The sequence below is a fragment of the Taudactylus pleione genome, unplaced genomic scaffold, assembly GCF_031769625.1.
Source record: "Taudactylus pleione unplaced genomic scaffold, aTauple2 ptg000236l, whole genome shotgun sequence".
In the NCBI taxonomy this organism is placed as follows: Eukaryota; Metazoa; Chordata; class Amphibia; order Anura; family Myobatrachidae; genus Taudactylus; species Taudactylus pleione.
The window spans coordinates 5,077,045-5,090,604 of record NW_028284638.1 but is presented as its reverse complement, the minus strand read 5'-3'; the positions used below and the strand labels follow the sequence as shown (position 1 = coordinate 5,090,604).

Here is a 13,560-nt window from a genome sequence, read left to right as displayed (position 1 = left end):
CCTGTGACCTAGGGTGCAACCTGCTGATCAACCAATCTTCTAATGGAGTAGTATCTATTGTAGTAAATGCCACTACAATGGGGTAGTGTTTTTTTGTTTTGTTTTTGTAATTAATGCAAGTATCCTAAGCTATTCAAACTTAAAGCGATGTCACAAGTTAACATAGATTGACTACATAATACTTAAGCTGCATACACACGTAAAGATTTTCTGTCCAACCATCCAACTAGTTGATTGGTTGGAATGAAAATCTGGTAAGGTATATAAGCAAATGACAATCAGCAATTTGCTCCCAAACGCCGGAAAATGGACAAAAACTGTTGTTTGAACAAATTGTTTAGATCGAACATTTAACAAACTTGTCTGAACGACCATTTTCATCTGTTTTCTGGCATTTAGGAGGAAATTGCTGATCATCAGTTACTCCCATCCGTTACAAGATTTTCATTCCAACCAATCAACTAGTTGGATGGTTGGACAGAAAATCTTTACGTGCGTATGCAGCTTTAGTTTGTGTATCGTTCACAATCTGTACTCATCACAGAATATGTACTGTATGTAAAATGGTGCTGGTCACAAGTTAAGAGGATACCAATTTATTGTTTATGAAATTGTGATAATTTTTTTTAGACTAACTTTTTTTTGTACTCAGGGGGTATATTTACTGAAATGCGGGTATTTAGAAGTGGAGTTGTTGCCCATTGTAACCAGTCAGATTCTAGCTATTATCTTCTAGAAGGTGCTAGATAAATGTTAGGTAAAATCTAATTGATTGCTATAGGCAACAACTCCACTTCTAAAAACCTGCACAGTAAATATTCTCCAAGCAATCTATACTAGAGTACTATACATAAAATAATGGGGCCCATAAATAAGCAATCACAAAAAAAAAGATGCACAGATTCTGTGTTTTTCCCCCAATTTAATAATTCTCCAATCCAACAATATGCAACTATACATTGCCAATATTTTTCAGCGATTTGCAGATCATTTTCACCAAAGAACGGATCTGCCAATCATGAAGGCTCATCATTTACTAGTAACGGTCTGCAAATCGGCTGATCTGTATCATACACTAGCAATCTACAGCCCTGATTGGTCGGTGAAATCCAACATATTGGACAACCTGATTTACAGATTCTGATCACTTTTTGGTCGGAATCGTTGCCGATAAACACTGTATTACCCCAATTGATCACAGATATATGGGCCCCATAAGCACATACTAACATATTAAGACTGGTTCTGATATAATTTGTATCTCTCCTGCTTCATTATCTACATGTAGAAGCATGTGAGAATTAGATTACATTGACCTATCTGCAGTGAGTTTGTCAAGCAACAATGTTATCTTTGCAGGTTCCCTGTAAATTGTGTCTAGCACAAGCCACAAATCCTCAGGCTGTTCAGGAGAAACCAGTAATTAAGTATTAGAATTCCATTTGGTGATGTTAACTGTATCCTGTGTGTGTCCATCACCTAGTCAGAGGTTAAACACTCAGCTATTGGTTAAATAGTGGTTCTCAGGCTTGTTTATAGTTAGGAAGTATTTTAATTTCTTCATTTTCATTATTTTATTGATACCACTTACTGTATCTTAATTTCTCTGGCAAAGAGTTAAATGCATTCAAGCCAGCCACCCGGATTATTGCATTTCTCGAAAAAAAGGAGAGGTACCACTTTGCCAAGCGCAATTATGTCTGGCCTGAAATAGCTTAATGGGTTTTGTGAAGAAACGTGACTCCTCTCTCTGTTGATGTTTTTAAAATGATTTATATGACAAAACAAAAATAAGCTTCCAAAGCACAAATACTACTAAATACTTCAAATGCCCGTACAATATAAAATAGTATTACTGACATCATAATAATAACATAGCATGCTCTCTGGTGGAATCTCAAATCCACTAGTAAGCTGATATGCCAAGTACTATGTGCTGGCAAGCTGTAGTAAACACAGGTCTCTGCGTCTCAATACATTCCTTCCATTTTTCCAAAAGACAGTAAAGTAGGGAGCAGTGCAAAGAGTTGACAAAGTGTTATTCTATCTGGGATAGCCTTGGGAATGTTTTTATTAAGATTCTATTAATGGAACAATATAATAAGTGGTATAGTAGTTACGTGACGTGGAAACTGCTGAATAACTATTTCTGTTGCCATACCATAGTGCTTTGCAGCATATATATATATATATATATATATATTGTTTGTCATGTTCCCTTGCAATGTCTTATAAATGCAGCATAATAAGTAAGGTAACCATAAGTTTAACGCAATATAGTTTATTGTGATGTAACTGAACATACTTAAGGTGCATACACACGGGACGATATGTCGTTACGATATGAACGATAACGATATCGTTCAGCGATATATCGTTCTGTGTGTTTGCAATTAACGACCAACGATGCGTGCCCCCGCTGGACGATAACGATATCGTCTATCAGGTATGCATGGAGGCCAATCTGGACGATATCGTGCATTTTCCATAGGGGTTTGCAGTCGTTGGTCATTCATCATTGGTGATATCTTTGGTGTGTGGATGAACAATATCGTTCATCCAGCACACCAGGAATTTCAAGAGAGATCGTTCAGTGATATTGTTCGCTGAACAGATCGTCCCGTGTGTACCCAGCATTAGTTGGATATAGCTGAGTAGTGCTTGGACTGCTGTATGTATGTGTATATATATATATATATATATATATATATATATACACACACACACACATTTTAAAGGTATGAATGCCTTTGAATTGCATTGCATTCCTGCTTACAATGTGTGCTGAAATATTCGGTCTATGTTGAATAAGCATTAATTACACATCTCTTCACACAGGTGGCCCACACAAATTGCTTCCTCGACAGGACTCTGTCGTTATGGTAACAGAATTGATTGCTGCTGGGGTTGGGCTCGACAATCTTGGGGACAATGTCAACGTAAGTATAATCATTGCTGGGGCATTTTGCCACTTAGGAGGGGCTGCTTCAGATCTAACAAAAGCTTCCATACATTATAGCAGGGCTTGTTTAATAACGTGGGGCTTTTGCATGTGCAGACATAATGTGACGGCTCTTACTGACCCACATTTATATATTAAAGATGCTAAATGTTACTGTGATCACTAGACCTAAAATACAATTTGCCTTAAATAAAAAAAAGCTACTAATAATAACTTGAAAAATGTGTATATGACATTTACGTTTACTCTACAGCTGAGTGCAAGTTGTTGTTCTCTGGTATAAACCCTTTCAGATATAAAGAGCAAGAAGTGTCTGCTAAGCCTAATGGAGAGGAACTCTGCAATGTACAGAAAAATAGCACTGACACAGACACGCACACTCACACACATTATATATATTTGTGAATTTTGCTGAAGGGTATATAATGAATAATGGAATCTTCTTCTTTATTCCCTGTAACATGTACAATTCATGCAAGACACTTAGAAATGTATTTGGCAGAAATAGACTATATAGTATTAGTATTTTCTGATGTGTGAAATTTAAGTTTAGGAAAATACAGTACTGTTGGCAGCATAGGCATAACTAGGCTTATTGGCACCCAGGGTATATAAAAACTGTTGCTCTATGAAAACTGGCTGAATTCTTATATTGGCACTGAAATACACATTGGTAACAGAAACATGAGTAAAACAGAGACGAATACCACGTGCTGACACACACACTGCTGTGAATGGAACTTTGAGAAAATCTGACATGGAACTTACTAGTTTAAAAGGCTGGTGACATCTGTTTGTGATGTCTGAAGAATATACAACCTTCTCTTAGCCCTCATGCCCAACCCCCAGGACACCATTACCTGTCTCCTACAATTACACATACCTACACATAATTATGAAGTGTAATAAATGTGATTTTCAGAAACAATGGTTCAAGTGGGACATTAGATGGCACCATCAGTTGCACAATGGAAACTGGCACTAGCCCTATGGGAGGTGTAGATTTTCCATCTGTGTATGGCCTTCACTATGAACAATTGAGCGTCTGGGTATACAAACACACACCCGCGGCACTCCCATAGCATAACATTGCTTACATGAAAACGACTAGTCACAATGTAGTTACACTTTTTCAGTCTTAAGTGTAGATGCTACTGAAATGCATACAGCTCTGCATTAGCTATACTTGTGTGCGCATAGTTCTGGAGCATGCGCAGGGCTCTGCGTACAGGTGTATGTTTAGCTCTGCACCAGCCCCAGTATATGTCAGACACAGCCTTACCATGCTCTGTGCATAAGGCTGTTTTCTGTTGACTTGAACATTCAAGATGATTTTGAATCTCTTTTCTTTAGTGTTACTATGCCATATTACTTGTCCACCTCCAGCCATTTTACTATGCAGCATCTTTGTGACATTGCTTTCATCATTTATTTTACTTAATATTGCAGTGGATAGATTTAGGAACCATTGCTTTAAGTCAGGATGACATGGAAACATGTATTTAGTTAGTTAGATTGCAAACTTAGGGCCTGATTCAGTAAGGATTGCTATAGCGATCGCAGTTGCAATTTTTCACTGTGAAAAAATGCTAATGATTGCAATCGCAATGTAGTTGCAGCCTAACATAAGGACGCTCACTTTACCTTACACACATCCGTAATACTTTGCAAGACTGCAAAACCATCGGTAACATCGAGTACAATCGCAGCCTCACACACACTTGCACAAGCTCTGACCTTACTCAGGAATTGCTAACAGCGCGTGCAGTGAAAGCCCGAGCTGCATATGGCATCACAGTGGCTCATTTATGCACACCCCTGTAACGGCGTTCAAAAGCACTGGCACGCCTGTGTTTTGCCGACCCTCCACCGTCAACACCCCCAAAAGCTCACTTCCTGCCAATCACTCTGCGATGGGCCTGGGTAGTCACTGCGATCGCAGTGGAGTCTACGCGCACGCGCACTGCGATGCACACGCATGCGCAGAACGCAACAATTGGCTGATTGCGTGTATATTCACAGTTGCGATCGGTAATTTAGTGGTCATAATATTAAACAAGGCCAAATGTACCTGAGAGTTTGAAAATTTTTTTAATTTTTCTGCTATTATGCTGTGGATTTAAATCTACATTTTTTTTTACAAGCCTAAATCAGGGTGCTTTTAACTTTTCTGGCAAAGAGTAAAAAGTAAGGTGATAGCTAAGACTATCACTTGATTTTTGTGTTCGGACACGGCCGGCGCATGCGTGGATATTGAGTCACACATGTGCAAAACAAAACACAGGCGATATGCATCAGGGAGAGATCAGAAGAAGAAAACAGGCTTTTCATATTAGGGCAGATGTATGAAGCTCTAGAAAGTGATAAACTACCAGCCACTCAGCTCCCAAATGTCATGTTACAGGCTGAGTTTTAAAAATGACAGTTGGGAGCTGGTCGTTTATTACTCTCTACTTTATCGCTCCCCAGAGCTTCGTACATCTGCCCCTATGTTAGCTAATGTTAGTAGCCCCATGAAGCTCGACCCCATAGTTTGCTGCTGCAAGCATTGTTGTTTTAAACTCAGGAGATATCAGAGATTCAAAAGGTCTGTATTCCTTTACAGAGCTCAAAAGTTAACATAGTTTTTAGGTTTTACCATCAAGCTCAAGACCAGTAAGCAAGTTGTAGACGCTGGAATAAAACAGCAGCCAAAGTAAAGCTCATTATCAAAATATAACAGAGTGTTCCTGGGCACATGACCTACTGGCGGGAGACAGTTGGGAAGCCGATGGATGGAATCCCGACTGCCGGCTTCCCGACTGTCTAATCCCGGCAAGGAGAGACCGACACCCGGCTTTAGGGTTCCCGGTGGGGACTTCTGGTTAGGCACCCCCCCCGTGAGGTTCGGTTTAGGCTAGGGGAAGGGGGGGTTAGGGGTAGGCACCCCCGGGAGGACGTTAGGGTTAGGCACCCCCCCGGGGGACTTAGGTTTAGGTGGCGGGAAGGGGGTTTAGGTTTAGGCACTTAGAGGGGGGATTAGGGTTAGGCACTTGGAGGGGAGGTTTGGGTTAGGCACCCCTAAGGGAGGGTTAGGGGGTAGAATAGGTTAGTGAATACTTACCTTGGGACGATTGGGATTTTCATCCTTGTCGGGCGGCCGGCGGTAAATCATGCAGAATCCCTATTGGCATAGTGACCAGGGAAGGACATTGGGGTTCATAACTTAATAGATGGTATGATGTAAATGTATGTGAATAACCATAGACAGTACACTTGGAGTACACTGGGCCCTGTGTGTACAGAATGTTACGTGTGTTGCGCAGCAGAAGTGCTGGTGGTGGTTAGTCCATGTTGGCAATGCTGTTTTCACTGGACATATGCAACACATTAGCTGAAGCATCCTTTAACAGCTCCTTGATAAAGTAATGTTTAGTAGCAAAATAATGATCTTCTCAAAATTAGAAGTGTCTAAACTCACTTAGGGCCTGATTCAGACTTGTACGGAAAACCAATGGTTTGCGTACAAGTCCGATGGTGGGTGGACTGCCGGTGCCGCAGACGCAGTGCCTGGATGCCGCAGCCTAATTGACAGGCTGCGGCCATTTGGGGCCGAGAACTGACCGGCGACAGGGAATGTTCCACAAAGCGGAGGCATGACACCACCGTTTTTGTGGTAGTGCCGAGGCCAGGGTCTGTGTCTTCCAAAGCAGATTTCCTGGCCCTGGTGGAAGAGTTCTGTTGCCCATTCTGAGTAAGCTAAAACTTACTCAGATGGGCGATGACTGCAGCCATCATGACCGATGGTTGTGACGGTGATCAGATGCTGTGTCTTTGGGCGTAGCAGTTGGATCTGTGGTGCCGACAGAAGATGTCTTTTTTTCTTCAAATACATCCTGCGGCATTAGCATATTTTAGCATCGCTGCTGTGTACAAAGACACAGCAGTGATGCTATTAGCATACAGCTCTGAAACAGACCCTTGGTCCCAACAGTATAAAAGGCAACTGCAAGTTTTTCTTCTTCTGCTCCTCCAATTGCAGTATAACACACAACTTTTGATGCTTTCATGTTGTTTGGACAGTTGATGCTACCTTTAGGACTTATAGCAGATTTCCACTCTTGCCAGCTTTTGGATCGTGAAGTCTCTGAGGTACATAAGTTCAGAGTCCAGCAAACTCCTCACTATACTTTCTTAGAGGATTCCCCTTGTTGTTCCTCATGGAACTCCTGTTCTTTGAATGGTTATCAGCATTCAATGTCTCATACTTTGATAAATTTTCTGCTGTGGGTGTGTGTAGCATCACAAGTCTCTGTTGCTGTACAAAACTCTGGTTGTCTTTAGCTGAAGTAGTCTCCTGGAACACCGTCTCTTGATAGTATAAGCTTTTTGTCACTGATGTACCACAAACCATAGTCTTTGCGTTGTTTACAGTATCCTAGCTTGATTTATTTGATGGATTTAAGATCAAGGTTGTGTCTTCTCTCTTTTTGTAGATGAGCATGAACTCTACTTCCAAGTACTCATAAATAACATCTTGTTGATCTTTTACCAGGCCACGCTCCCAATGGTATCTTGTCTTTGACTGCCACTGTAGGTGATCAATTTTTTAAATTTTGTCAAGACTTGGATCATTCAATCAATATAGCTCGAGTTCAACTTTTGTCCTATTTGCTGTTTCTCTCATGCCAGTTTGTTTATGTGTAGGTGATAGTAATCTAATGTTGTACATCTTTTAAGATAGTTGGCTAGATCTTTGTTCTCCTATTCCCTGCCATTATCAGATCTTAGTATATTTAATTTAATATTTAATTTTAGACCTGTTTGGTTTTTTACTAGGCTCTTCTACTCTTTGAAGTTATCTGTTACTTCACTTTTGTTAATTAGAAAATAAACCTGTCATCATTGTGACATCATGGATTAGCCTCATGAAGTAACATTCCTTATAGATAGAATCTACCTTCATTGGTCCACACACTTATGTATGCAGTAATTCCAACGGCATCTGTACTCTGGATTCAAACTTGGAAAGATGTAATGTATTTGCTTGCCCTTCACTCAGCCTTCACATGATTGTCTACTGATTTGCGAGTCACCATGCCACTTTGAAGCTTCTTTATATTGTCGTAACCTAGGTGTCCCAGTCTCCTGTTCCACAGCTCCATTGATTGGTTGGATTCAGCAGCTACCATTGCATGACATCCCTTTGTGTCTAAGGTAAAGAGTTGTTGGTACCACGTTGCTGCAGCAATTACAGTCCCGCTTTGAATGTAAACAATGCACCAACCCTTTGCAGATTGGATTCAGTGGCCTCTCCTCTCAAGTACACTAATGGCAACTAGATAAGTTCCTAAGTCCAGCACAGATAGTGCATCTAGGCATTTAGGTCCTTGTCTCCTATTCCTCTAACATTTACTGAGTCACTGGCTTGAATGACTTTAACCAACTTTCATTATAGCTAAAATGCCTTGTGACTCCTGAGTCCATGTACCAGCATTCCTTATGGTGGCTATTTGCTACATTTAAGGCTGACTCATTCCTGCTGTTATGTTTAGGTAATAAGGTGCCACTTGATCTGCAATCTGAGGTCTTATTTCCCATCTTGTGAAATTAGAAAAATCTATGCTTAGGATATCTGTGCTTTGAACTTTTAGCAGTAGAACAGAATTTTAATTATTTGTTTCTGTAGGCATACACTCTTAAAACTGCCATCATTTAGCATGTACAGTTGTACATTGTGGTTAGCCTTGTCATACTACACTCATGCCACTACCAGAAAGTCAGCCTCTTTTTGCGTAAGGTTTTGCAGCATCGCTATTGCAACCTTCTTGTCATCTACTATGAAGCCTACTGAAATCAACTGAGGATAAATGGACAACATTCTGTCAATATATTCATTTATGTTCAGGTTAATTCTTCTAATTAGCCCTTTATCTAGATAAGCCATCTGCAGAGTCACCCACATATCATGTGCGGTCACTTTTCTGTGGATGATGGAAAATATGTGTCATTCCACAGCTAGACCGATTGTCCCCATCCCTCCATCTACTTCTTCTGAGTTTGGATTATCACCAGGATTGCTAGCGACTTTCCATAGCTTGTCCTACTTTAACTGTATCTACATGGCAAACTCCCATATAGCATAATTTTCTACACTTGTCGTTTTCTCAAAACTCATACTGATCCCTGCATTGTACATTCTTCATACAGGTGAATAAGTGAGTGTGTATTCACTCAGTTCCTTTTATTCCGTGCCACTGCGTCCTGTTGATCTTGGTATCGGCTTGTTCCACACTAAGTATATCTGGACTTTTGGCAGCAGGATTTGTGCATGGTGATGACCTTGGTTCAGATCACACTTATGCAAGGCTGAGCTCATAAACCGTTAGGTTATGGACCCAGTGCACTGCTCTGCTATTAACAGAGTATAGCCGAGTGCACCTGGGCTTGTGAGTTATTGGCAGAGTGACCAGGGAAGGACACTGGGGTCCATAACATGATAGATTGTATGATACAAATATATGTATATAACCACTGACAGTACACTTGGAGTACACTGGGCCCTGTGTGTACAGGATGCTACAGAATTGCTGGGGGTGGTTAGTCCACACATGGTACAGCTTGATCCTCCCAACCATCGTTCAATCAACTAAACACTGTGAATGGAAATCACCTCATACATCTTTAAGTGTATAGAGGCTCATTGATTAACGGGTCATTGCTCCTAACTTCCTCTGTCTGCTGGGCCTTCTGTCTTAGTAGAGCTGTCTATGGCTGGCTTTACAATTGCTAGTTGATGTTAACATGGTACACTCGTTCTGGTATGAACTATATATAATAAAGCTGACTGCTGATAAAAAAAATGTCATGGGCCCACGGTGCTAACCTCATCTGTGCCCCCAAACTTAATTAGGGCTAAAAAAATACTCTCAACCTCACTTCATATCCCCACATACAAACATCTACCCCCAGCAGCACACTTACTGCACAGTAAGTTGCTGCAGAGACAAAAACAGACTGGTTATCAGATGGTCGGGTGCCCATTGTGCATATCAGGCCCCCTGTGCACCTTGACAGTGTGACCCAGTGGCATAACTTCGTCCCAGGTGCCCAGAGGCAAGATAGATGTTGGCGAACCCGGTGGTCTAGGGTGGTAATGAGGTAAGGTCTTCAGCTTGCCAAGCGCCGGAACCTCCATTGCCTCTCATTGGTGGCTTGACTCCATCGGCAATTTGACGCTTGCCAAACTGCTCTTCTGCATTATATACAGTGCATCCGGAAAGTATTCACAGCGCTTCACTTTTTCCACACTTTGTTATGTTACAGCCTTATTCCAAAATGGAATAAATACATTTTTGTCCTCAAAATTCAACACACAATACCCCATAATGACAACGTGTAAAAAGTTTTTTTGAGATTTTTGCAAATTTAATAAAAAAAAAACAACAACTAAGAAATCACATGTACATAAGTATTCACAGCCTTTGCCATGAAGCTCAAAATTGAGCTCAGGTGCATCCTGTTTCCAGTGATCATCCTTGAGATGTTCCTACAGCTTAAATGGAGTCTACCTGTGGTAAATTCAGTTGTTTGGACATGATTTTGAAAGGCATACACCTGTCTATATACGGTCCCACACTTGACAGTGCATGTCAGAGCACAAACCAAGCATGAAGTCCAAGGAATTGTCTGTAGATCTCCGAGACAGGATTGTCTCGAGGCACAAATCTGGGGAAGGGTACAGAAAAATATCTGCTGCTTTGAAGGTCCTAATGAGCACAGTGGCCTCCATCATCCATAAATGGAAGAAGTTCGGAACCACAGGACTCTTCCTAGAGTTGTCCAGCCGTCTAAACTGAGCGATCGTGGGAGAAGGGCCCTAGTCAGGGAGGTGACCAAGAACCCAATGGTCACTCTGTCAGAGCTACAGCTTCCTCTGTGGAGAGAGGAGAACCTTCCCGAAGGACAACCATCTCTGCAGCAATCCACCAATCAGGCCTGTATGGTAGAGTGGCCATACGGAAGCCACTCCTTAGTAAAAAGCACATGGCAGCCCGCCTGGAGTTTGCCAAAATACACCTGAAGGACTCTCAGACCATGAGAAACAATATTTTCTGGTCTGATGAGACAAAGATTGAACTCTTTGGTGTCAATGCCAGGCGTTATGTTTGGAGGAAACCAGGCACCATTCATCAGCAGGCCAATACCATCCCTACAGTGAAGCATGTGTGGTGGCAGCATCATGCTGTGGGGATGTTTTTCAGTGGCAGGAACTGGGAGACTAGTCAGGATAGAGGGAAAGATGAATGCAGCAATGTACAGAGACATCCTGGATGAAAACCTGCTCCAGAGTGCTCTTGACCTCACGGTTCATCTTTCAGCAGGACAACGACCCTAAGCAAACAGCCGTGATATCAAAAGAGTGACTTCAGGACAACTCTGTGAATGTCCTTGAGTGGCCCAGCCAGAGCCCAGACTTTAATCCATTGGGACACCTCTGGAGAGATCTGGAAATGGCTGTGTACTGACGCTTCCCATCCAACCTGATGGAGCTTGAGAGGTGCTGCAAAGTGGAATGGGCAAAACTGCCCAAAGATAGGAGTGCCAAGCTTGTGGCATCATATTCAAAAGACTTGAGGCTGTAATTGCTGCCAAAGGTGCATCAACAAAGTATTGAGCAAAGGCTGTGAATACTTATGTACATGTGATTTCTTAGTTTTTTTTTTAATTAAATTTGCAAAAATCGCAAAAAAACTTTTTACACGTCGTCATTATGAGGTATTGAATGTAAAATTTTGAAGACAAAGATGAACTTATTCCATTTTGGAATAAGGCTGTAACATAACAACATGTGGAAAAAGTGAAGCGCTGTGAAAACTTTCTGGAAGCACTGTATGTATATATATATATATATATATATATATATATATATATATATATATATATATATACCAAAAAACAAAACTGCAACGTATTTCATATGTGCTGAGGGCGCCCAACAATAACTTCATTAGCAGCAACGAGTACCAGTCCTCCTGTGCATCATATATATATATATATATATATATATATACACACACACAGTTCCCATTTGTTTTTTTTGTCCTGTCTTACCATATGTTTGTATGTGTCCCTCTTTATATTCTGCATTTTGCCCTCTCTATATTCTGCAGTTTATCTCCTTGTCTGCTATTATCACTAGATCCCCCCTATTTTCCTTATTATGCACCACACATCTTCCCCCGTTTTTTTTTTTTTTATTGTGCCACTGCCCATATTGTATGTTCATTTTATTAAGGTGCTTTGTGTCTTTAACCACACCCACCTATTTGTATCTATTATTATATCCCCCCCGTGTATATTTGTAATTTTTCTCCCCTTCCCCCTCCACATCCCACACTGTGCTACCCTTCCAACCCTGTACATCCCACACTGTGCTTCCCTTCCCATCTTATACATCCCTCACGGTGCTCCCCTTCCCCATCCTATACATCCCACAATGTGCTACACTCCCACACTATACAATGTACATCCCACACTGTGCTCCCCTTCCCCATCCTTTACATCCCACACTGTGCTCCCCTTCTCCATCCTATACATTACACACTGTGCTCCTCTTTTCCATCCTATAGATTTCACATTGTGCTCCCCTGCCCACCATATACATCCCACACTGTGCTCCTCTTCCCACCCTAAGCATTCCACATTGTGCTCCCCTTCCCACCCTATACATCCCACGCTGTGCTTCTCTTCCCGATCCTACACATCCCACACTGTGCTCCCCTTCCAATCCAATACATCTCACCTTGTGCTCCCCTTCCCCATCCTATACATTCCACACTGTGCTACTCTTCCAATCCAATACATCCCACACTGTGCTCCCCTTTTCACCCTATACATCCTACCTTGTGCTCCCCTTCCCCATCCTATACATCCCACACTGTGTTCTGTTGCTGCCTCATTTCTCATCTCCCTGCAGTCCCAGGGAGCTCCACAAAGCTGGTGAGTGTTGACTATAAAAATTATTACAATAAACATAGAAGATGGTTATGTTATAAATATCTTTTTTGTATTATTCTAATCTTTTTAATATCAAATCTCAGTAGTATGACGGGAAGGCACAAAGAAACAAAATGTGGATAAAAAAAGTGGTGGGGTAGAGTGTCAGATAGAGAAAGAGAAAAGGGGGAAGGAGAGAAATGCTGAAGAAAAGCGGAAAATGGAAGACTCACTAATGCAGGGTTGTTTTCCAAAGCTAAAGTGGGACATGGTCAGTTGATATTATACTTTGCAAACATTAGAGCATTGCACTTTCACCATAACGTCGCTGCAGACAAGACCATTCATTGACTTCTGAGTATACCACCTGATGTTCAGTATGAGGTCAGCTCTCTGTAAATAAGAGTTGTGTGACATCCTGTCCATACAACACATTTAGATATGATTTCTATTTAAAGAAGTAAATAAAACATGGTACTAAATGAAAATGTGCTAATACATTTTTCCTGACATGACCTCATGAAGCCATGAATTAAAGAAAAATATTAATATGATATTGTAATACAAGGAAAATGTAAATATCTGACCAAGATTGAGGCATTCTATTTTTGACATTTATT

General features: G+C 41.2%; 1 protein-coding gene across 4 annotated transcripts in view; it reads left to right on the top strand.

Moving 5' to 3' along the window:
• NPNT (nephronectin) overlaps positions 1 to 13,560 on the top strand; it is a 120,733-nt gene that overhangs the window by 16,580 nt on the left and 90,593 nt on the right. For all 4 annotated transcript variants that reach the window (XM_088479476.1, XM_088479477.1, XM_088479475.1 and 1 more), the window contains exon 2: positions 2,839 to 2,939. In XM_088479476.1, coding sequence (XP_088335602.1) covers positions 2,839 to 2,939 — 101 coding nt within the window. The remainder of the gene's footprint in view (positions 1 to 2,838; positions 2,940 to 13,560) is intronic.